General features: G+C 46.2%; 1 protein-coding gene across 4 annotated transcripts in view; it reads right to left on the reverse strand.

The window, feature by feature from the left end:
* PDLIM7 (PDZ and LIM domain 7) overlaps positions 1–25,820 on the reverse strand; it is a 122,241-nt gene that overhangs the window by 15,595 nt on the left and 80,826 nt on the right. For all 4 annotated transcript variants that reach the window (XM_088465504.1, XM_088465506.1, XM_088465502.1 and 1 more), the window contains exon 6: positions 5,418–5,455. In XM_088465504.1, the coding sequence (XP_088321630.1) occupies positions 5,418–5,455 (38 nt within the window). The remainder of the gene's footprint in view (positions 1–5,417; positions 5,456–25,820) is intronic.

Below are 25,820 nucleotides of genomic sequence, written 5' to 3' on the forward strand. Positions count from 1 at the left end.
GGCAATTAATGTGTCCCTGCACAAACTGGCTCTACGGAGGCAAGATGTCATCCTCATCCTCTCATCCTCCTCATCCACCGATTCCTCACCCTCTTCAGTGTGTACATCCTCATCCTCACAAAGTATTAACTCGTCCCCACTTGAATCCACCACCACAGGTCCCTCTGTACGTTCTGGAGGCTGGTCTCCCTGGAAGAGCTGATAATTCATTTTGATGAACATCATCTTCTCCACATTCTGTGGAAGCAACCTCCTACGCCTTTCGCTGACAAGGTTCCCGGCTGCACTAAACACTCTTTCGGAGTACACACTGGAGGGGGGGCAACTCAGGTAAAATAGAGCCAGTTTGTACAGGGGCCTCCAAATTGCCTCTTTTTCCTGCCAGTACAGGTATGGACTGTCTGACATGCCTACTTGGATGCTGTCACCGATGTAATCCTCCACCATTCTGTCAATGGTGACAGTATCATATGCAGTGATAGTAGACATGTCAGAAATTGTTGCCAGGTCCTTCAGTCCGGACCAGATGTCCAAACTTGGTCCTGCCTGCCCTGCATCACCGCCAGCGTGTTGCTTAGGATACCTAAGTTTTTTCCTGGCAGCCCCAGTTGCGGGAGAAAATGAAGAAGGAGCTGTTGACGTGTCACGTTCCGCTTCAGCTGACAGTGTGTTCACCAGCAGGTCTTTGCACCTCTGCAGGCTTGTGTCGGCCGGAAAGAGAGACACCACATAGGCTTTAAACCTAGGATCGAGCACGGTGGCCAAAATGTAGTGGTCTGATTTCAACAGATTGACCACCCTGGAATCCTGGCAAAGCGAATGAAGGGCTTCATCCACAAGTCCCACATGCCGAGCGGAATCGCTCCGTCTTAGCGCCTCCTTCACTTTCTCCAGCTGCTTCTGCAAAAGCCTGATGAGGGGAATGACCTGACTCAAGCTGGCAGTGTCTGAACTGACTTCACGTGTGGCAAGTTCGAAGGGCTGGAGAACCTTGCACAACACGGAAATCATTCTCCACTGCGCTTGAGTCAGGTGCATACCCCCTCCTTTGCCTATGTCATAGGTGGATGTATAGGCTTGTATGGCCTTTTGCTGCTCCTCCATCCTCTGAAGCATATAGAGGGTTGAGTTCCACCGCGTCACAACCTCTTGCTTCAGGTGATGGCGGGGCAGGTTCAAGAGTGTTTGCTGGCGCTCCAGTCTTCGGCACGCAGTCGCTGAATGGCGAAAGTGGCCAGAAATTTTTCGGGCCACCCAAAGCGTCTCCTGCACGCCCCTGTCGCTTTTCAGAAAATTCTGCACCACCAAGTTTATTGTGTGAGCAAAACATGGGACGTGCTGGAATTTGCTCAGATGTAATGCCCGCACAATATTGGTGGCGTTGTCAGATATCACAAATCCCCAGGAGAGTCTAAGTGGGGTAAGCCACTGGGCGATGATTTCCCTCAGTTTCTCTAAGAGGTTGTCGGCGGTGTGCCTCTTACTGAAACCGGTGATACACAGCGTAGCCTGCCTTGGAACGAGCTGGCGTTTCTGAGATGCTGCTACTGGTGACGCTGCTGCTGTTGCTGCGTAAGGTGATACATCTACCCAGTGGGCTGTCACAGTCATATAGTCCTTAGTCTGCCCTGTTCCACTTGTCCACATGTCCGTGGTTAAGTGGACATTGTGTACAATGGCATTTTTCAGGACACTGAGGACACTTTTTCTGACGTTTCTGTACAGTCTCGGTATCGCCTGCCTAGTGAAGTGGAATCTAGACGGGATTTGGAACCGGGGACACACTACCTCCATCAATTGTCTAAATCCCACTGCACTAATGGCGGATACCGGACGCACATCTAACACCAACATAGCAGTCAAGGCCTCAGTTATACGTTTTGCTTCAGGATGACTGCTGTCGTACTTCATCCTCCTCGCTAAGGACTGTTGGAGGGTCAATTGTTTAGTAAAAGTAGTGGTGTTCCTACTTCCTCTCTGGGATGATGAACGACTCCCAGCAACAGCAGCAGCGGCAGCAGTAGGCGTAGCAATGCAGGATCCTCCGGAGGAATCGCGGATAGGAGAGTCAGTCATGCCAGTGACATTGCCTGCAGGACTACTTCCGATCCTGACTAAGGAGGAAATTGACGAGGAGGGAGTTGACGGTGTGGTTTGCAGGCGCTTGGATACAACAGGACAACGGGATTTAGGTGTCCCTGGACTGCTTACGGTCTTAGCCAAAGTTTCTGAACTTGACAGTAACTTTTTATGAATGCGCTGCAGGTGCCGTATAAGGGAATATGTTCCTAGGTGGTTGACGTCCCTACCCCTACTTATTTCACCTTTACATATGGTACATATGGCAAGACAGTTGTTGTCCGGATTTGGATAGAAATATTGCCAGACCAAAGAGGTGGAATGTTTGGTCTTCTGCCCAGGCATGACCGTGATGGGCTTTTTCATCCCACGGACAACAACTGTCTCCCCCGGAGCCTGATTTAAACAAACCACATCACCATCAGAATCCTCCTCGCCAACTTCCTCCTCAGCGCCAGCTACACCAGTATCCTCATCCTGTTGTACTTCAACAGTGACATCTTCAATTGGCATATCAGCAAGTGGACTGTGGGTGCTCCTTTCAGCACTTGCAGGGGGCGAGCAAATGGTGGAAAGAGCCACCTCTTCCCGTCCAGTGCTGGGAAGGTCAGGCATCGCAACCACCACCACACTTGGACTCTCCTTGGGGATTTGTGATATCTTCTTAGAAAGCACAGTTCTTCGCTGTGCTTTTGCCAGCTTAACTCTTTTGATTTTTTTAGTGGGAGGAGGGCTTCCATCGTCATGTGAAGCTGAACCACTAGTCATGAACATACTAGGGATCAACCTTAGCCGTTCCTTGCCACTCCGTGTCGTAAATGGCATATTGGCAAGTTTACGTTTCTCTTCAGCTGATTTAAATGTTTTTTTCAAGGTCATTTTCCTGAACTTTGTCATTTGGGATTGTATGTGCCCTCTATTATGACATTGGGCATCGGCCTTGGCAGACGACATTGATGGCATGTTATCGTCTATGTCATGACTAGTGGCAGCAGCTTCAGCACTAGGAGGAAGTGGTTCTTGATCTTTCTCTATTTTATTTTTTTCGGAGAAAGTTTGGTCCTCCATTTATGTTATATCGATTTGATATATACGTGCGGCTAAACACAGAAAATATTTTTTTTATTTTTGCTGGAGAGTAGTGCACTTTGGGGGTTACACCAGCCTTTAAGAAATGAGCCAGCCGGCTCTTTACTTATGGGACACAGGTGCACGCTTGGCGCTGTTCCTTTGTTGATGCACGTGCCGCTACTGCGCACACAATTCACAAACACAGAAAATAATTTTTTTTTGGTTTGGACTGGAGTGTACTTTGGGGGTTACAGCACCCTTTAACGGTCAAGCCAGCCGGCCCTTTACTTATGACACAGGCGCACGCTTGGCACTACTTTGTTGATGCACGTGCGGCTACTGCGCACACAATTCACAAACACAGAAAAAATATTTTGTTATTTGGTTTGGAGTGTACTTTGGGGGTTACAGCACCCTTTAACGGTCAAGCCAGCCGGCCCTTTACTTATGACACAGGCGCACGCTTGGCACTACTTTGTTGATGCACGTGCGGCTACTACGCACACAATTCACAAACACAGAAAAAATATTTTGTTATTTGGTTTGGAGTGTACTTTGGGGGTTACAGCACCCTTTAACGGTCAAGCCAGCCGGCCCTTTACTTATGACACAGGCGCACGCTTGGCACTACTTTGTTGATGCACGTGCGGCTACTACGCACTCAATTCACAAACACAGAAAATAATTTTTTTTTGGTTTGGACTGGAGTGTACTTTGGGGGTTACAGCACCCTTTAACGGTCAAGCCAGCCGGCCCTTTACTTATGACACAGGCGCACGCTTGGCACTACTTTGTTGATGCACGTGCGGCTACTGCGCACTCAATTCACAAACACAGAAAATAATTTTTTTTTTGGTTTGGACTGGAGTGTACTTTGGGGGTTACAGCACCCTTTAACGATCAAGCCAGCCAGCCCTTTACTTATGACACAGGCGCACGCTTGGCACTACTTTGTTGATGCATGTGCGGCTACTGCGCACACAATTCACAATCACAGAAAATTTTTTTTTTTTTGGTTTGGACTGGAGTGTACTTTGGGGGTTACAGCACCCTTTAACGGTCAAGCCAGCCGGCCCTTTACTTATGACACAGGCGCACGCTTGGCACTATTTTGTTGATGCACGTGCGGCTACTGCGCACACAATTCACAAACACAGAAAATAATTTTTTTTTTGGTTTGGACTGGAGTGTACTTTGGGGGTTACAGCACCCTTTAACGGTCAAGCCAGCCGGCCCTTTACTTATGACACAGGCGCACGCTTGGCACTACTTTGTTGATGCACGTGCGGCTACTGCGCACACAATTCACAAACACAGAAAATATTTTTTTTTTTGGTTTGGACTGGAGTGTACTTTGGGGGTTACAGCACCCTTTAACGGTCAAGCCAGCCGGCCCTTTACTTATGACACAGGCGCACGCTTGGCACTACTTTGTTGATGCACGTGCGGCTACTGCGCACACAATTCACAAACACAGAAAATATATTATTTTTTTAGCACTTGGGGGGAGCACCCCTGATGGACAGAGCACCCCCTGGACAACACTACAGCACCCCTTTAGGACTGGGACACTGCACAGGACTTTGGAGTGGACACAGCCCCTATGGAGAACTGACTGCACAACACAGTCCAGCCAGCCCCTATGGACTTTGAAGTAGTGGACACAGCCCCTATTAACAACAGCAGCACAGCACAACACAGCCAGCCCCTATGGACTTTGAAGTAGTGGACAACAGCAGCACTACACTACACTACACTACACAGCCCAGCCAGCCCTAACTCCCACCCTCCCTCTTCACTGTCCACAGCCGAGTGAGAAAATGGCGCCGACGCGGGTACCTTATATAGGATCCAAAACCTGCGAGACTCGGAAGGCGGGATGATGATGTTTTGCCTCGATTTCAGATCCGAGTCAGGCGGGAAAAGTCGAGCCTGACTCGGATCGGACTCGGATCGGGGGGGCTCGGGGGGGGTTGGATTTCCGAACCCGCTCACCCCTAATCTATACATGTGGGAAACGTTACTTATATCTAAAACAAATATGTTTCTTATTATCATTACTCATTTCTCCTATCAGACATACGAGAGACTACAGACTATTTGTGAGATAAACTTAAGATATTTGATGATAATTTGGCCACTGGAAGGGGTCTCCCACATATAAAGGACATTTAGTAGCTCTTACTCATGAAAAAAAAAAAATCCTTACACATAAAATATTTCCCTGTAACATAATGCACAGATGGAAAATCAGCAAGGCCACTTACCCTGACCAGACATAGACATCACATTGCTCCTTTCTTGCCTGTCAGGAAGAAAAGATCAGGGTTTATAATGTGCTGTGTTATTAAAGTAAAAGGTTAATTAATTTTGCATGGAAAACAGAATAAAAATGATAATACTGTACGATGAACAAACAGATTATTACATAATGTGTGCCTCTGTTGGCATAATGACTTAAGTTGGGTACACACTAAACGACGTGTGTACCCAGCGATGCGAAACACAATCCGACTGCCGACGGGCCAATATATGGGGTGTTCCGTACACACTGGGCGATTCGGTGCCCGACCACCCGATATGCCGGCCCCCGCAGCATAGCGCTGAATGGGATAGTCAGCCACATCGGCTGTAATCACCGGTGATTGTGGCCCCGCCCCCGTGTGGCATCACACGGAGGGGCGTGACCTGCACCAGGCCCGCAAATAATGATATACATATGTCAAAATGGCCTCCGGCAGAAAAAAGGTTCCCCGCCACTGGTCTAGATCATACACTTATAACACAATACTAATCTGAAACATATAGGGGTAGATTTACTAAAGCTTCTAAAAGTAGTGGTGTTGCCCAAAGCAACCAATCAGATTCTGTCTAACATTTTCTAGAATGCAATATAGAAATGTTAGCTAGAATCTGATTGGTTGCTTTGGGCAACATCACCACTTGTCTGTTTTAGAAGCTTTAGTAAATCTACCCTATAGTTTAACTCTAATACATCATAGTGGACACATACCTAAAAAGGGTTATAATTATTAACTTTGTTAAACCAACAAAAAAAAAAAAAAAAAAAAGAAAAACATTCTACCCAACATTTCATTAGCATTGTAAATGCATTTAGCACCCCTGTCCACAATAAATCTTACTGAGGCCACAGAATATATTAGATTATATTATTTTACACAGAATCCAGTCTTAACTATAACAATAGCAAATGTTAGTGAAACCAATGCTGTATTTCTCTGGGAAGTCATTTTGTGCTATAAGTGATGCAGTATATATAAAATACAAATATTCTGAAACACTGACCACTTAAAACATGAACTATTTAGCAAGGGACATTGGGCCTGATTCAGCTTGGATCGCAATTGCTAAAATGCACGCAATCAGCCAATTGTTGCGTTCTGCACATAAATCGCACTGCCTGCGTGCAAACTAACTATTGCGATCGGGACTGCAATCGCAGAAACTAGGCAGACCCCTCACAGAGTGATTGACAGGAAGTGCCGTTTGTGGGTGGTGACGGGGGGGGTGGGGTGGTCGGGGAAACACGTGCATAAATTATCCACTGGGATGCCATACGCAGTGTGAGGTCTCATAGCATGTGTGGTTATTAGCAATTTCTGAGTAAGGTCAGGGCTTGTGCAAGTGTGCGTGAGGCTGCGATGGTACCGATGGTTTCGCTATTCTGCTAAGCATTACGGATGTGTGTACGGTAAGGTGGGCATCCTTATGTTGTGCTGAGTGTGCATTGCCATCACAATGGATTAGCATACTATCGCAGTTGAACTGTGTGCGTACGCAATATTGCGATTCATAGTGGTTCAGGTCCATTATAAAGAAAAAAATCAAAACCATTCAACCCACAGATTATAATCATTTACCGAATACCACACATGAATGCCAGTTCCTTCTCTTGTCTATAACCTACAGTAGAACTTCCTCATATTACTTGAGGTGGAAGTCCCTGCCTCTGGGCCACCAGGTCAACAGTTAGACATTTTACGGTTTTTAAATGGAAAATCTCTTTCAAATTCACTTTATATTATTAGCTAAAATATTTTATGAGGCTGGAGGCTTCATCACTGTATATGCAGTCACATTAGAAAAGGTGACCTTAATATCTCATATTGTTCTAGCAAGTTACTGATCCAGTCACTTAAATATCTTTATATACAGTCCTTTTTTATAGCAACCAGTAAATATGTTCATTTTATGTGGCTCATAAAGAATTGCTGCTCGGAGTGGTATTTGGAAACCTCGATCCTGATTCAGATATGGACGTAGTGGCAATGCTTACACAGTTGAGCGATTATCGGTGGTCTGCGTATGCGTCCGAGTCGCACTGCGCAGGAGTCAATATCCATTACCGTTGTCGCTTGCAGTGAGGATTTATTCTAAGTGATTGACATTCAGGGACAGTTTGTTGGGGGCAATAGGTCGGGGAAGGGATCTCTAACACAAGTGTGCCACTACCATTTTGGGGAGTGTCTTAGCCTGCGACTGTGATCCCGTACACAGTAAAAATGGCTCCAGTGTCTCTGTGGCCATTCTGCAAGACAATAGGGTTAGCCAGAACACAGATAATCATATTTGTGTGCAGACATTTGGATTTGTGAAGCCGCCGGTAGGCGTCCCAATACAAGTCCCAGTGTCCGAGTCATCTGCATATGTTCACACAGCCACTGTGTACATATTTGCAACAGCAGTGGTATTAGCATACATCCCTGAATCAGGCCCCTAGTTAGGAGTCCTTTTGGAGAAAAACACTATATAAATATAATTAAATGTTACATTTGGATCACAATATCATGTATCTCTCTAGTGCAGACACAACTAATTGCACCCATTTCAGTGTAAGCAAACATGGAGATTGTATAATCACAGTGCATCCGGAAAGTATTCACAGCGCTTCACTTTTTCCACATTTTGTTATGTTACAGCCTTATTCCAAAATGGAATCATTTCATTTTTGTCCTCAAAATTCTACACACATAATGACAACGTAAAAAGTTTTTGTTGAGATTTTTGCAAATGTAATAAAAAAAACAACAACTAAGAAATCACATGTACATAAGTATTCACAGCCTTTGCCATGAAGCTCAAAATTGAGCTCAGGTGCATCCTGTTTCCACTGATCATCCTTGAGATGTTCCTACAGCTTAATTGGAGTCTACCTGTGGTAAATTCAGTTGTTTGGGCATGATTTTGAAAAGGTATACACCTGTCTATATAAGGTCCCACACTTGACAGTGCATGTCAGAGCACAAACCAAGCATGAAGTCCAAGGAATTGTCTGTAGACCTCAGAGACAGGATTGTCTCGAGGCACAAATCTGGGGAAGGGTACAGAAAAATATCTGCTGCTTTGAAGGTCCCAATGAGCACAGTGGCCTCCATCATCCGTAAATGGAAGAAGTTCGGAACCACCAGGACTCTTCCTAGAGTTGGCTGGCCATCTAAACTGAGCCATCGTGTAAGAAGGGCCCTAGTCAGGGAAGTGACCAAGAACCTGATGGTCACTCTGTCAGAGCTACAGCAGTCCTCTGTGGAGAGAGGAGAACCTTCCAGAAGGACAACCATCTCTGCAGCAATCCACCAATCAGGCCTGTATGGTAGAGTGGCCAGACAGAAGCCACTCCTTAGTAAAAAGCACATGGCAGCCCACCTGGAATTTGCCAAAATGCACCTGAAGGACTCTCAGACCATGAGAAACAAAAAATTGAACTCTTTGGCGTCAATGCCAGGCATTATGTTTGGAGGAAACCAGGCACCTGTCATCACCAGGCCAATACCATCGCTACAGTGAAGCATGGTGGTGACAACAGCATGCTGTGGGAATGTTTTTCAGCAGCAGGAACTGGGAGACTAGTCAGGATAGAGGGAAAGATGAATGCAGCAATGTACAACTATGCAAATTAGGAGTAAGTAACAGTGTAGGCAGCGTATTCTCATACTGTTTGGAATGGGGTATATCAGGAGCAGACTGACTTACAGAACATAAATCAGTATAGCTTCCAAAATCACTTGAGTTTCAGAAAACACTGCAGAACAGATGGGATGATTCAGCTGTGGACAGATATGCTATCACAGCTGCTAACATGTTAGCAGTTCAGTAGCTGGAATATGGTAATGCAGCAAGAGGTGTCACGTCTCCTGCATGCACTACTGATCAGAGCTGTGTCCAAGAACGCATCATTGGATCATCTGCGATCCCTTTGGCCGGCTGAGTGACCATGGAGTCACACAAACCAGCCGCCGTAGAGGACTAAAAGAGGCCAGGTAATCTCCGTCAGCTGACGGAGATCTTAGCCTCTCCACTCCCCCTCTCCAATGGCGACAACACGCTTCTGTTTTGGAAAACAGGGAGCGTCGACACCCCCTCCCTGCCCAGAAATGGCAGCAGACTGTCAATTCACATGATTCCTGTCACTGCTGAATCACCCCCTGAAATCACTCTGCAGACCAACATTGAGTCACGTACCCAGACAGAAGGGGGTCCGTCCGCAGTGGCACTGTGTGGATGCGATCAATCTCCCCTGCTGTTTGTAATCTTCGGATGCTAAGCTTTGCCAGGATCAAAGATTGTGGATTGATTATACTGTCTGCCACAGTCTGAATGTATCGAGTGCTGAGCTGCTCATGAGCCTGCCAGGCAGACTGACAAAGTTCAAAACTAGGCAAAAACCTAATCCTGGTCAAACTACACCACAAATTTGGTATAGCGAGGTACAAAACTCTGGCCGTGCATAAAGGACAAACAGAAAGACACACATTTTCTTGCTTATTATATAGATATCATGTATAGGACACAGTAATATGGTGGTGGACGCAGACCATCTTAAACCACTGCTCTATTAAAGTCTCCAGTAACCTCCTGGTGGGCATGGAAAGGTTTATTGTTATGCTTCTTTGGGCCTGATTCAGTGATGCACACAATGTCTGTCGCTGCAGCGGACTTGCAAAAATATGCTGACTCTGCCTCCGTTTTGTGTAGAGACACCTATCTCCAGCATTTTACATTTGCCACTTACAAGCAAATACATTGGATACATTGGTCGCACATCCAACCTCTGAGTAAACCTATGCTGTCTCAGAATATCTGTCTCACCTAAGACGCCGGGGGCCTCTCCAGCTACAAACGAATTTGCAAAGGCTTACCAGGATACACCCAGAAAACGGTTCCGACACGCTTACATTTTTCTAGGCACCTCTCATAACCTCCCCCCAAACACTGACTACCAGTCACTGACTTTGCGAATAAATCTCTGCGACCAGCAATGCTAACCAATCGCTGTGCGTAAGCAGTGCGGTTTTGGTGCATGTGTAGTAGGTGTGAGCGGGTTCGGATTTCTGAAATCCGAACCCCCCCGAGCCCCCCCGATCCGAGTCCGATCCGAGTCAGGCTCGACTTTTCCCGCCTGACTCGGATCTGAAATCGAGGCAAAACGTCATCATCCCGCCTTCCGAGTCTCGCGGGTTTTGGATCCTATATAAGGTACCCGTGTCGGCGCCATTTTCTCACTCGGCTGTGGACAGTGAAGAGGGAGGGTGGGAGTTAGGGCTGGCTGGGCTGTGTAGTGTAGTGTAGTGTAGTGCTGCTGTTGTCCACTACTTCAAAGTCCATAGGGGCTGGCTGTGTTGTGCTGCTGTTGTTAATAGGGGCTGTGTCCACTACTTCAAAGTCCATAGGGGCTGGCTGGACTGTGTTGTGCAGTCAGTTCTCCATAGGGGCTGTGTCCACTCCAAAGTCCTGTGCAGTGTCCCAGTCCTAAAGGGGTGCTGTAGTGTTGTCCAGGGGGTGCTCTGTCCATCAGGGGTGCTCCCCCCAAGTGCTAAAAAAATAATATATTTTCTGTGTTTGTGAATTGTGTGCGCAGTAGCCGCACGTGCATCAACAAAGTAGTGCCAAGCGTGCGCCTGTGTCATAAGTAAAGGGCCGGCTGGCTTGACCGTTAAAGGGTGCTGTAACCCCCAAAGTACACTCCAAACCAAATAACAAAATATTTTTTCTGTGTTTGTGAATTGTGTGCGCAGTAGCCGCACGTGCATCAACAAAGTAGTGCCAAGCGTGCGCCTGTGTCATAAGTAAAGGGCCGGCTGGCTTGACCGTTAAAGGGTGCTGTAACCCCCAAAGTACACTCCAGTCCAAACCAAAAAAAAAATTATTTTCTGTGTTTGTGAATTGTGTGCGCAGTAGCCGCACGTGCATCAACAAAGTAGTGCCAAGCGTGCGCCTGTGTCATAAGTAAAGGGCCGGCTGGCTTGACCGTTAAAGGGTGCTGTAACCCCCAAAGTACACTCCAAACCAAATAACAAAATATTTTTTCTGTGTTTGTGAATTATGTGCGCAGTAGCCGCACGTGCATCAACAAAGTAGTGCCAAGCGTGCGCCTGTGTCATAAGTAAAGGGCCGGCTGGCTTGACCGTTAAAGGGTGCTGTAACCCCCAAAGTACACTCCAGTCCAAACCAAAAAAAAATTAATTTCTGTGTTTGTGAATTGTGTGCGCAGTAGCCGCACGTGCATCAACAAAGGAGCAGCGCCAAGCGTGCGCCTGTGTCCCATAAGTAAAGAGCCGGCTGGCTCATTTCTTAAAGGCTGGTGTAACCCACAAAGTGCACTACTCTCCAGCAAAAATAAAAAAATATTTTCTGTGTTTAGCCGCACGTATATATCAAATCGATATAACATAAATAGAGGACCAAACTTTCTCCGAAAAAAATAAAATAGAGAAAGATCAAGAACCACTTCCTCCTAGTGCTGAAGCTGCTGCCACTAGTCATGACATAGACGATAACATGCCATCAACGTCGTCTGCCAAGGCCGATGCCCAATGTCATAATAGAGGGCACATACAATCCCAAATGACAAAGTTCAGGAAAATTACCTTGAAAAAAACATTTAAATCAGCTGAAGAGAAACGTAAACTTGCCAATATGCCATTTACGACAGTGGCAAGGAACGGCCAAGGTCGATCCCTAGTATGTTCATGACTAGTGGTTCAGCTTCACATGACGATGGAAGCCCTCCTCCCACTAAAAAAATCAAAAGAGTGAAGCTGGCAAAAGCACAGTGAAGAACTGTGCTTTCTAAGAAGATATCACAAATCCCCAAGGAGAGTCCAAGTGTGGTGGTGGTTGCGATGCCTGACCTTCCCAGCACTGGACGGGAAGAGGTGGCTCTTTCCACCATTTGCACGCCCCCTGCAAGTGCTGAAAGGAGCACCCACAGTCCACTTGCTGATATGCCAATTGAAGATGTCACTGTTGAAGTACAACAGGATGAGGATACTGGTGTAGCTGGCGCTGAGGAGGAAGTTGGCGAGGAGGATTCTGATGGTGATGTGGTTTGTTTAAATCAGGCTCCGGGGGAGACAGTTGTTGTCCGTGGGATGAAAAAGCCCATCACGGTCATGCCTGGGCAGAAGACCAAACATTCCACCTCTTTGGTCTGGCAATATTTCTATCCAAATCCGGACAACAACTGTCTTGCCATATGTACCATATGTAAAGGTGAAATAAGTAGGGGTAGGGACGTCAACCACCTAGGAACATCCTCCCTTATACGGCACCTGCAGCGCGTTCATAAAAAGTTACTGTCAAGTTCAGAAACTTTGGCTAAGACCGTAAGCAGTCCAGGGACACCTAAATCCCGTTGTCCTGTTGTATCCAAGCGCCTGCAAACCACACCGTCAACTCCCTCCTCGTCAATTTCCTCCTTAGTCAGGATCGGAAGTAGTCCTGCAGGCCATGTCACTGGCATGACTGACTCTCCTATCCGGCATTCCTCCGGAGGATCCTGCATTGCTACGCCTACTGCTGCCGCTGCTGCTGTTGCTGCTGCTGGGAGTCGTTCATCATCCCAGAGAGGAAGTAGGAACACCACTACTTTTACTAAACAATTGACCCTCCAACAGTCCTTAGCGAGGAGGATGAAGTACGACAGCAGTCATCCTGAAGCAAAACGTATAACTGAGGCCTTGACTGCTATGTTGGTGTTAGATGTGCGTCCGGTATCCGCCATTAGTGCAGTGGGATTTAGACAATTGATGGAGGTAGTGTGTCCCCGGTTCCAAATCCCGTCTAGATTCCACTTCACTAGGCAGGCGATACCGAGACTGTACAGAAACGTCAGAAAAAGTGTCCTCAGTGTCCTGAAAAATGCCGTTGTACACAATGTCCACTTAACCATGGACATGTGGACAAGTGGAACAGGGCAGACTAAGGACTATATGACTGTGACAGCCCACTGGGTAGATGTATCACCTTACGCAGCAACAGCAGCAGCGTCACCAGTAGCAGCATCTCAGAAACGCCAGCTCGTTCCAAGGCAGGCTACGCTGTGTATCACCGGTTTCAGTAAGAGGCACACCGCCGACAACCTCTTAGAGAAACTGAGGGAAATCATCGCCCAGTGGCTTACCCCACTTAGACTCTCCTGGGGATTTGTGATATCTGACAACGCCACCAATATTGTGCGGGCATTACATCTGGGCAAATTCCAGCACGTCCCATGTTTTGCTCACACAATAAACTTGGTGGTGCAGAATTTTCTGAAAAGCGACAGGGGCGTGCAGGAGACGCTTTGGGTGGCCCGAAAAATTTCTGGCCACTTTCGCCATTCAGCGACTGCGTGCCGAAGACTGGAGCGCCAGCAAACACTCTTGAACCTGCCCCGCCATCACCTGAAGCAAGAGGTTGTGACGCGGTGGAACTCAACCCTCTATATGCTTCAGAGGATGGAGGAGCAGCAAAAGGCCATACAAGCCTATACATCCACCTATGACATAGGCAAAGGAGGGGGTATGCACCTGACTCAAGCGCAGTGGAGAATGATTTCCGTGTTGTGCAAGGTTCTCCAGCCCTTCGAACTTGCCACACGTGAAGTCAGTTCAGACACTGCCAGCTTGAGTCAGGTCATTCCCCTCATCAGGCTTTTGCAGAAGCAGCTGGAGAAAGTGAAGGAGGAGCTAAGATGGAGCGATTCCGCTCGGCATGTGGGACTTGTGGATGAAGCCCTTCATTCGCTTTGCCAGGATTCCAGGGTGGTCAATCTGTTGAAATCAGACCACTACATTTTGGCCACCGTGCTCGATCCTAGGTTTAAAGCCTATGTGGTGTCTCTCTTTCCGGCCGACACAAGCCTGCAGAGGTGCAAAGACCTGCTGGTGAACACACTGTCAGCTGAAGCGGAACGTGACACGTCAACAGCTCCTTCTTCATTTTCTCCCGCAACTGGGGCTGCCAGGAAAAAACGTAGGTATCCTAAGCAACACGCTGGTGGTGATGCAGGGCAGGCAGGACCAAGTTTGGACATCTGGTCCGGACTGAAGGACCTGGCAACAATTTCTGACATGTCTACTGTCACTGCATATGATACTGTCACCATTGACAGAATGGTGGAGGATTACATCGGTGACAGCATCCAAGTAGGCATGTCAGACAGTCCATACCTGTACTGGCAGGAAAAAGAGGCAATTTGGAGGCCCCTGTACAAACTGGCTCTATTTTACCTGAGTTGCCCCCCCTCCAGTGTGTACTCCGAAAGAGTGTTTAGTGCAGCCGGGAACCTTGTCAGCGAAAGGCGTAGGAGGTTGCTTCCACAGAATGTGGAGAAGATGATGTTCATCAAAATGAATTATCAGCTCTTCCAGGGAGACCAGCCTCCAGAACGTACAGAGGGACCTGTGGTGGTGGATTCAAGTGGGGACGAGTTAATACTTTGTGAGGATGAGGATGTACACACTGAAGAGGGTGAGGAATCGGTGGAGGAGGAGGATGAGGATGACATCTTGCCTCCGTAGAGCCAGTTTGTGCAGGGACACATTAATTGCCAGCTTGTTTTGTGGGGGCCCAAACGAAACAATCATTTCAGCCACAGTTGTGTGGCAGACCCTGGCGCTGAAATGATTGGTTTGTTAAAGTGTGCATGTCCTGTTTATACAACATAAGGGTGGGTGGGAGGGCCCAAGGACAATTCCATCTTGCACCTCTTTTTTTTCTTTGCATTATGTACAGTTTGGGGCCTAGTTTTTCAAACTGCCATCCTGTCTGCCACTGCAGTATCACGCCTAGATGGGTCACGTGTTTGTGCCGCCCACTCGTGTCTCTTAGCATAGTCATCCAGCTACCTCGGTGCAACCTTTTGGACATAAAAACACTATTGTGAGGTGTGAGGTGTTCAGAATAGACTGGAAATGAGTGAAAATTAAGGTTATTGAGGTTAATAATAGCATAGGAGCAGAAAAACCTACAAATTCTGTGATTTTAGCTGTTTTTATGCTTTTTTTCAAAAAAATACAGATCCAAAACACAAAACCCAGAACCCAAAACACGGAAAGGTGGTTTTGGCAAAACCAATCCAGATCCAAAACACGAAGAAAGATCCAGATCCAAAACCAAAACACGAAAAGTGGCCGGTGCACACCCCTAATGTGTAGTAGCAAATATAAATAAAAACTCCACTGCATAGGACATCGACATATCTGAACCAGGCCCTTTGATAACACTGCTATTCTGGTGTGAGCATGGATCCTAGAGAGACATCACCCTATTGTCTAACCAACATGGGCTAGATATGTACTTACAAGAATTTCTACTTGATCAAATTTAGGTGGAGCACAAAGTGTTAAAACAAAACCAGTACTTCTTTCCCAGTCTGCTAAAGTTAATTTGTTGGACCTGCAACAGTGGCAGCCTGGTCTCTTTGGGCGTTGTGAAGCTGTCAAACTTACCAAAGCATTCCCGAGTTTGGCCCCCGCAGCTTACACCAACTTATATGGCGTTGTGCTGCTGTAGACTATGGGCTACACTTCGCAACATTTACAGGGAGAGGGTTGCTCTGGAACATTCCCTGGCAATAGCCGCTGCACATGCGTGGTCTGTAGACCACACATGTGCAGTAGTCCCAATAGAGGAGTGAAGAGACCGCTGGTGTGGTCACTTCACTCCGAGTAAATTGCAGGGATGGGCTCCTTTCAGAGTGGAATTATCGCATACTGCAATGCGATAATGGTTGCTAATAACGCACCCAGATCGCACTGAAGTATGTTATTATTGATAAGTGGGCCCCTCAGTGTCATAAAAAGAGCCCCCTGGGGTGTGGAGAAAAACAAGCAATTACAACTCACATGTCACTATTTTGGGAATCCTGTAGTATACTATTATAATGGCAGGATCAGCAGGGGTTATACAGATATGTAACCGACCGGAAGTACAGAGTCTATTCAATTCTATGTCTTAGCGGTTTCTGCGAGGTCAACCACTGCTCTGTCCTCTGTATTGTTTATGTCACTTAAGACACGTTTAACCAGTGTTTGAGTCTCCAATTCCAACACATACAAATCAATCAATCAATACAAACTAATAAACTTTTCACTGATTTATAGCACTACAGTTTTCTTTTGGCATTCTGAAACACAACACTGGTTCATAATTCATACAACATATATTGCTCATCAATGCCACGCAGCAACCAGCACTCCTAGTTCATGAAAAATAGAATCCTGACTTCGTAACTGATCAATATAATCTGAGCTCGCAATGTCTTTTTCTGTGCAGTTTGACATAGACATTATATGCCAAAAAACAAAGATCATTTCAGGCTTAGAAATAAAAAATCTTTTGCCCTGGCTTGAAATCAAGTAGCTAATACTGCAGATTCTGAGCCACTGAGAAAGCATGGTCATACACCCCCTGCACCAGCAGACATCTGTCACCAGCCGCAGTATGTGCAGAAATCTCATTAGAATGTGCTATGTGTTAGAGCTCAGACAATTACACGAAGGCACTTATTGCTCTATTAAGGTAGAACATAATAACAGTACCAGAGAACATCTATGCCTTCTAATAAATATACATAAAACACGACTATAATATCTGGAACTGTATAGATCTGACATAAACCTGCACTCTTTCCCACCACATGTCTGCTGAACCACGGTCATTTCAGAGGATTTATGTAGGCTGGGAGGCATGTCGCAATGCTGAGATCAGCATGTTCCCGCAGAATACTAAGTTATATCTACATGGAGAAAATAGAACACTTATGCTGGGTACACACTTATCCAATCCACGGCAGATCAGACCGCAGTATAAACCGCTACTCACTTGTCCAATTTCAGCAGACACAGATTGGAGGTCTGCTGAAACAGTCTGCTAAAAAAATACATTCAGATATGCAGGAAAGGGGGATTTATTAATGAGGAATTTAATTATAATGGTGAAGAGGGGAAGGTTGAGAATTAATAACCTGATAATTGGAATGGGACAGGATTTCAGGTTTATAAAAAAAACAAAATAGAATGGGGTGGGATTCCCCCCACAGAGACATAACTAGCCCGGGCTCTTTGAGCTTACCCTGGTTCAAAAAATAGAGGGAACAAAACGTGTAGGGGTCCCCCATATTTGATGAACCAGCACCAGGCTCAACGAGCAGGGTGTTAAAGCCACAGCCAAGGGACACACTTGCCAGGGTCCCCCGGCCAAAACATTCATCCCCCCTAACTTGTCAGCCCAGGCTGGGGATTCCTGGGGTAGTGGGGACTCCCTCCCCAGGGCTGAAGCCAGGGGCTATCTCCGGCACCCCTGGGCTGTGGGTGCCGAGTTGATAGCCCATTATTAAAAGTGTAATATTGTCTTTTACAGGTGGGACTACAGGTCCCAGCAAGCCTCCCCTGCATGCTGGCACTTGAAGAACCACAAGTACCAGCAGGCGGGGCATTAAGGGCCCACTGGTACCTATAGTACCCCCTGTAAAACAAATAGTAAATTAAAAACATAACACCAACTGTTTTAATAATTTATTTTGCTGCACCTTCACCTGGGGGTGACAGCCTTTAAGCTCTTTTTTCCCGGCCGCTGCCTCCCCCAAGACTTCCACGGCGTCTTCAATTTTCAGGAGCTGTTCTTCGCTCCTCCTCCGCCGTTGGACTGACACCCGCTTCCTCATGCTGGCTTATATAAGCAAACATAAAGGGTTCGGGGCGATGAAGGCTCGCGTGGCCATCTTGATCTTTAAAAATGGCGCAGCGGTACCATTTTTTAAATAGGAAGCCGCGCCATCTCTCGTGAGGTAAGCTGCCACCAAGGCCGCCGCGTCCCACCGCCACCATTCCTACCGCGTCCCGCAGCAGTGGCGGACGGTGCGGGATCCCACTGCTGATTGTCACAGAATTCAGTGTCTTCTGTTACTGCGCGTGTGCGAAAATCCCTAAAAATCTGTATGGTCGATGCATTACACCAGTGCCGTAATTAGCCGCCATGACATCACACCGAGGGGTCATGTGGCGTTAGAGCCGGGAAGTACAGTACTGCTTTTGCACGCTGCAGCGTGCATGTCTGGACAGTCCAGTGTAGCAATGATCCTGGCTGCAGGGTGCTGTTACAGGCACTCTGCTAGCTAAAAGCAAGTGCCGTGGGGCAGTGACAGCGGAGCACCCAGAGCCCTGTGTTTTGGGCAACTGCAACGCTCACACACTCCTAGTCATGGCCCTGCGTTACAGTGTGTACACACAGAAATACAGTAGTGATTGAGATGCACAGTGGGTGAAATGTATCGCGCGTTCCAAGGTGGTGACTGGGAGGGGTGAGGCGCACAGAGATGCAATGACTTAAGGGCAGGATATGGGAGTATCACTGAGCAGTGACATATCTATAATGGATGCATGGTGTGCAATGCACACGGGAACCTGGGGGGGGTGGGGGGGGTCACACTGCACACACCCTGTACCCATGTATTATACTTACCTCTCCCATGTCCCACATTGGCACTTTTCACCGGGAAAATGGTGCCGCAGCCATTTTCACAGATATTTGCGCTCATGCGCATTAGAAAAGTTACCGGGAACATGGCACCCGTGCCTTGTTCCTGGTTATTGCGCATGCACAGTAGACAGACACGGTGCCAGGGTCTACTCACCTGCGCCGCCCGAAAAAAGAAGGGGGCCCTCTAAAACTGCACACGGGACCCTTCCTCTCTTAAGCTTCTTCTGTCACTGTGACTGTGAAAGAGATTCTGCACCTAGCTTTGGGTAGGTGCAAGTTTTGATAGTGCATCCAATATTTGCTTCTAACGATACACCAAGCAGGATTCATTGTCCAAAACTGGGAATCCCAGCGCTTGCACACACAGACGCACGGCTGTACACAGCGGAAGGGCTGATTAGCATAAAGTCGCAGATGTGACTACGCCATAAGACGTTAAAGTGGTTGCAGCAGCTCATGACTTGGAATCAGCCCCTAAATGTTTAAGATACCAGCCCAGATGTACTTTAGCTGCCACATTTTCAACTAAAAAAAACAGGCGATATGAGCAATGATGCCAGTGAAAACCCGAGTCTAATAAAAAGTGCATCTATTCTTGCAGTTTTCCGATGCTTGATACATTGCCCAATTTGTATATGGATAACGTTGCAAAACGGAATTGCAGTTTCTACACTAGTCTTCTTAAATACGTGTTATTACTTTGATAATATTCACACTTTAAAAACAAGCACAAAAAGAAACACTTAAATTTGCAGTGTGGACAAAATGGATTTGCTACGTCCCACCTGGATATTTTTCTAGTGTGCCAGAGGGTGAAATATCCAAACTGGGCGCCACACATTAACTTACATGTTCTTACACCGCTGTTTTCCGTACTAAAAATCCACCTGCTCTGGAGCAATATATTATACATCACGAAGAGGACTATTGCTGTCTACTTCAGACACATCAGTGCATATGTTTACTCTCCAGCCTCATATATATGCTGGATATTAAATTCTATTTTATGTGAACCTGAATATGCACAGATAGAAGTGCACTGTTACCATGCATTTTTATGTGGAACTGTAAATAGTGCCTTCAGTATGTAGTCCTTGTATACTGCAGAACAGCTCCCCCAGGGGTTCAGGTGAGATGTAGAACTGCAGGCAAAGATTTTGCTTTACAATTGCAACTCATTTGTCTGGGATGCAGTAATGCTGTTATCATGTCCCCTTCCAGATGTTTGCATGCACTCAAAATGGCCTTCAAAATGCATGTTTTAAACACAAGTAGGCACATAACGTTGAACTGTTTATTAATATAAATGCCTGCTGAGCTAAACAAGGCAAATAGAGGACAATGAACTAGCACACCAGAGATTGGGTAACCAGGAGTTTGAATGGAGATAAACAGAAAACTGCTCAAACACGCAATAATAATGTAAATGTAATTGTAATATGTATACACACACACACACACACACACACACGATTTTATGTAGGCCAGTGAGTTTGACTACTAAAGTAGCCACTGGCCTATATAAATGTTATACACAGTACAAGTCAAAATATTTAGAACATCCCCATTTTTCCAATTTTTAATGAAATGTGAGCAAATCAAGTCCAAATAATAACCTGAAAAGGTACAAAGGTAAGCCTAAGCTGCTACAAGTTTGTTTTTTTCTTTAGTTTTAGCAAAAACTGATAATGTAATGTAAATTTAAGAAGCCTTTACAGGGAACAAGTAATGTTTTAAGAGCATACAGCTGTTCTGCAGCAATGACAAGGAGGCAGGTCTGGGTCATGAACCACCACCAGTGGACTACTGATGACTGGCAGGAAGGCTTAAGGAGCAATGAATCATAAATTAAAACCATCATGCAGGGTTTTCGGTTCTCCTATAACACAATCTGTCAAACATGGAGGAGGAAGCATGATGGTCTGGGGCTGCTAAATCCCAAGTTAGTGACTTGCACCCTGAACGGGCTACCTCAACATTATTTGTTAAGAAAGACTACCTTACAGTGTGTCCGCTGTGTGTGATTTACCACTAGTTACTATGTTGCCTATTCTGGTGTCCCGGGTATAATTAAGACTTCATATGTGTACTATAACTTGATATATTATTGCTATATTGGTGACCCTCCCTACAATGCAGATATCTAGCTTGTGACTTTGGGCCTGATTAGGAGACGCAGGCTAATGCGATTCCGTACGCAATGCAGCTGTAAAAATATGCTGTCTGCACAGATCAAAATCTGCCCACTGCTGCCTTCATACATGTGTGCGTCGATGCATACCTGTGTAAATATCACTACCACTGATGCACATTGCAGCCATCTTGCCATTGCAGAAGGTCTGACCAGCCGTAGCCTTGGGAGCTCTTCTGACACGCAGAGAGCTCTCATGCTGCGTATGCAATCGCAGTGGCTAATTTATGCACGCCCATGAAACAGCGTTCAAATGGACAGACACACCTGCCTTTTCAGACCACCCCACGTCCCCACCCCCAAATGCTGACAACCTGTCAATCACTGTGCGATGAATTCCAAAGTGTGTCCAGGAACGGTCACCTGGTTTTATAGGTAATGTGATGCCATAGCACCTGTAGGTACTTCCAGTTACCGTAGCAGCACAGTAGGAACTTATGCTCCCGGGGACAGGTAAACTACAGAAGTCTGCCTGTAGCCTTAAGGGGAAGCAGCCGGGAAGCTGATGGATTAAATCCCGACCACCGGCTTCCCGACTGTCTAATCCCGGCATGGTACTAATGACAGGCGTCAAAATACTGAGAGGTCAGAGAGGGTTAATTTGAAGATGGTCGGAGAGACTAATCAACCTGGATGGACAAAATGGATGGTGTACTGGATAGCATTGGCTTCTGGCAGAAAAAAATAACCATAGTGGTGTGTGAAGCACTGCAGAATAAATAACTAATAAATAAGCTTAGTGTGGAATTCCTTAATGGGTAGCGGCATGGATGTCAGAATAGGCGGGATGGAGATGTGGCTACCAGAGAAGGAGCGAGGTACAGGTCAGAGGTAAATCAGAGGGAGGGTATTTGAAGATGAGGTCTGAGATGGGTGAAGTCATGGGGTTGTTGATGGTAAGAGCAAATCATTTTAATTGGATTATTCATGGAAATAGTATAATCAAATGACATTATGTCCATATTTATTGGTCAGTTTGTTGAAGCAGAACCATATGTTGATTTGTGTATATGGAAATAACTTTACAATGTTGCCAATTGTGCATGCTCCCCATTGGTGGGATTACTCCTTTTGGTCTGTGGGAGACTGTTTTCATTCATTTATTACCAGTGACAGCATTAATACACTGATTTCTAAAGGCAATGTAGCTGGTATCACATCAATGCATGGATAGTAAAGCCACAACTATTGGTGACATACAGTACAACCCCCCCCCCCCCCCCAAAAAAAAAACAATACAAAGTACAAACCTTAAAGGCAGTGTTATATTCCACTTCTGTTAATGCATTTGAAATTGCTTGCGTCTGTGGCCTCGTATAATTATATAGCGTGGAAACACTGACTTCTTGTAGCGGTTAGATATTTTATGCGTTCTTTCTGGGAGGATGGGGGTTAATTGACCACCAGCCTGCATCCTAATCAACCAACATCTGTGCAACATCTGTTGGGCTTCTGCACAGGAGGAGTGTGTGGGGGCAGACAAGATTACCTCCTAGCAGGAGAATCTGAACACAAAGGCTTCAGCTCTCAGCTGCCCTGGGCTGTACATAGAAAGGAGAATTCTTTGTCACTGCTGGAACTTGTACAGAGCCAAAGCTTAACCCCTTAAACCATAAACCTCCATTTGGCATAAGTACTTGGAAGAGGTGGCCACACTCCATGAGATAATAAGTAGTAGGAAAGGTTGTAAAGAAATTGATGGCCCAGGTAACAGAGGGGTTAATCACTTCCCAACTGAGATTTCTTAATACATTTCCAATTATACATCTAAAAAACTAACTGTACACGCACAATGACTAGTTTCATACCAAGCACAGTGCAGGCTGTTTGTCAGTATTGTTTGCTATTGAAATACCACACAGTTAAAGATGTCACCATTTCAGTTCAACATATACAATTTTTGCATGTGAATCTCACCCCTAAATGCCAGCATTTGTAATGCCCATATATGACTTGCTTTCCTTTCAAACCCCAGGAGCATAATAATAATAATACACATATATAAATACTAGTTAGCAGCCTGTCAAAATGACAGAACATCGGCGCGCTCGCGAAAAGCCCTGTTTGAGCGCTGAAACGGGTCACTTTTAGGTCATTTTTGCTCGCCAGCTCGGGGGGCAGAGTAGAAATGTCAGCGCCAGCTGCTGTGCGTGCCCGAACAGAGCAACAATTGAATTGCTCCGCCAGGCGCCATCTAGGGGCCGCCGGCACGCAACACACTTGAATTCCTTCCATTGAGGTGAGGATTAGTGTTAATTAGCCTTTTATATATTTAGATACCATGCAATGTTTAAACTTGTTTCTAATGATGAGCTTCCAATAGTGTGCACAACACCAGTGATATTCATTATTTTTATTAATTGCCCTTTAAAAATACATAACTGCATCTCCAACTGCATGGAATGTAGGGACTTGACCATCCCAGAAGTAAATGGAATGTTGAACCAGGCAAACATTAGACTGGTACTTTACAGGCATAAAATGCTCAAACAATAGTCGCCAGCACCTAATGGGTATTTCCCAAGCTATTATAATACATGATCAGGCATACTTACGCAAGCTCCAATGCTGTGTGAAACATAAGCATACATGTAGATATATCACATTTAGCATTTGTAGTTGTATTGAGCACTACAAGTAGTCCTCGCTCAGCTTCCAGACTACTGGATAAAGCCATCTGTGTAGGCCTTTCCTAGCACTTCCAGATGTATTCTATAACCTTACAGAATATATTACACATCGCTGGCCCAACTGCAGTGTGTAACTGGAAATGGTTTTCAGTTATTGGTCATATTGCATTACTGGTTATGTTGTTTCTGCCAGTGGTGTGAGTCCTGAGTATTACATATATACCATAAAATCTACTAGACCACAGGTTCTCAAACTTGGTCCTCAGGACTCCAAACAGTGCATGTTTTCCAGGTGCTCCTCACAGAATCACAAGTTAAATAATTAGCTCCACCTGTGGATCTTTTAAAATGTATCAGTAAAGCTGAATACACACACAATGATTTAGTAAGTGAACGATTTTAGTAAACGATTTTCGTTCATTCTTTCAAGGGAAAAATTAATGAAAATAGTTTACTAAAATCGTTCATTTACTTAATGTAATGAACGATTTTTTTGAACTTCAATCGATTTTTGCATTTTAACTTAATGAAAATCGTTGAGTTGGCCAGTCTGACTGAACTGCAAACTACAAACGTGAACATACATGAACGATAATCATTCATCGTTTTCACTCAGAAAGTGAACAATTTTTTTTCAACGATTGAACGATAAATGATATCGCTAATGATAATCGTTCAAAATATCGTTGTGTGTGTATTCACCTTTAGTAATGAACATACCTGTGCACCTGCTGGGTGACCTGGAAAACATGAATTGTGTGGGGTCCAGAGGACCAAGTTTGAGAACCACTGTTCTAGACACAAAATGGGTGTAAAGGGAAAATCCCCAATTATCAGCCTCAATAACAGCATATGGGTCATTAAGTCAGGTCCGAATCAATGTTTGGGGGCGCTGGGGCAGCTGAGTTGTGTGATTGATTTTACCTAGGGGCTCCCCAGTAAAATCTGCCACTTCAGTGAGCCAGTTGCAGTCTGTGACTGCATTGGCTATACTATGACTGGCAGTGGCTTCCTATTGTAAAGGCTACCTGCCAGTCATACATACAAGACAGGCAGCCCCAGGGAAAGGTGTTTTCTCCCCCTGGGACTGCCAGTCCAGGCTGCGATTTGCAGAGAGCACGACTTCTAGGGCTAATGCAGTCCCCAGAAGCCAGTGTTATGCGCTTGCGCCAGTACTGGCGCCTGCCAGACTCATTGCGCAGGCGCTGGGACCCGGCCGGCTGGACTAGCAGCGGCTCCTACCCTCTTGCGTTAGGGAGGCTGCCGCTACTAGTCCTACTAATAAAATTGTCAATATGATATGCGGATTTTTATTAAAAAGTAAATGTAAATACTCCCAGCACCACAACTGTGTTAAACACAATGTAGTGGCTACAGTTCACATTATACCACACGGAAACCCCCACTGGTGATGTAGCTATGTGTGGGGGGCCTCTGAGCTATAGCTGGCTGCCCTGGTGTTAATCTGGCACTGCTTTACGTACTGCCATGAGATGAGTGCTACTAGGCAAACAATTGACAGAAGCAGGAAATAGAGGGCCTGATTCAGACCCGCTCGCAAGCGGGCGGGTCGATGTTGCCCAAGTGTGCATGCGCACGACGGAGGCGGCTCCGTCGTGTGCATGCCCGAGACCCGGATAACGACGGCCAAGCCGTCATTATGGGTCTCGCACCACAGGGGGTGTGCTGTCGATGGTGATTAACAGCACGCCCCCTTTGGTGGGCGTGCCGGGGGCGTGGCTGCCCAGACGGAGGCGTTCCCATGGACTCTTCGTTCCCTCTGATAGAGCCAAAAGCACTCCAGGGCTTGCGGCAGCGAGACCCTACCGCAGGGTCTCGTCGCAAGCCTGATGGTCGCGATGGTCTTGACCATCGCGACCATCATCATGGACGCTCGCATGAGCTGTGGGTGGTAACCCACAGCTATGCGAGCGTCCAAGAGGCCGCTCCATTTTTAGGGAGGAGGGCCCTGATTCAGAGCGAGCGCTCTGGTCAGAGCGTCCGGCTCTGAATCAGGCCCTCTGTCCAACACAGGAATCTCATGCTAGGTACATATTATGCAGTACTCAGGCCAAACAACCAATTCT

This window comes from Taudactylus pleione, unplaced genomic scaffold, assembly GCF_031769625.1.
Source record: "Taudactylus pleione unplaced genomic scaffold, aTauple2 ptg001990l, whole genome shotgun sequence".
Lineage (NCBI taxonomy): Eukaryota > Metazoa > Chordata > Amphibia > Anura > Myobatrachidae > Taudactylus > Taudactylus pleione.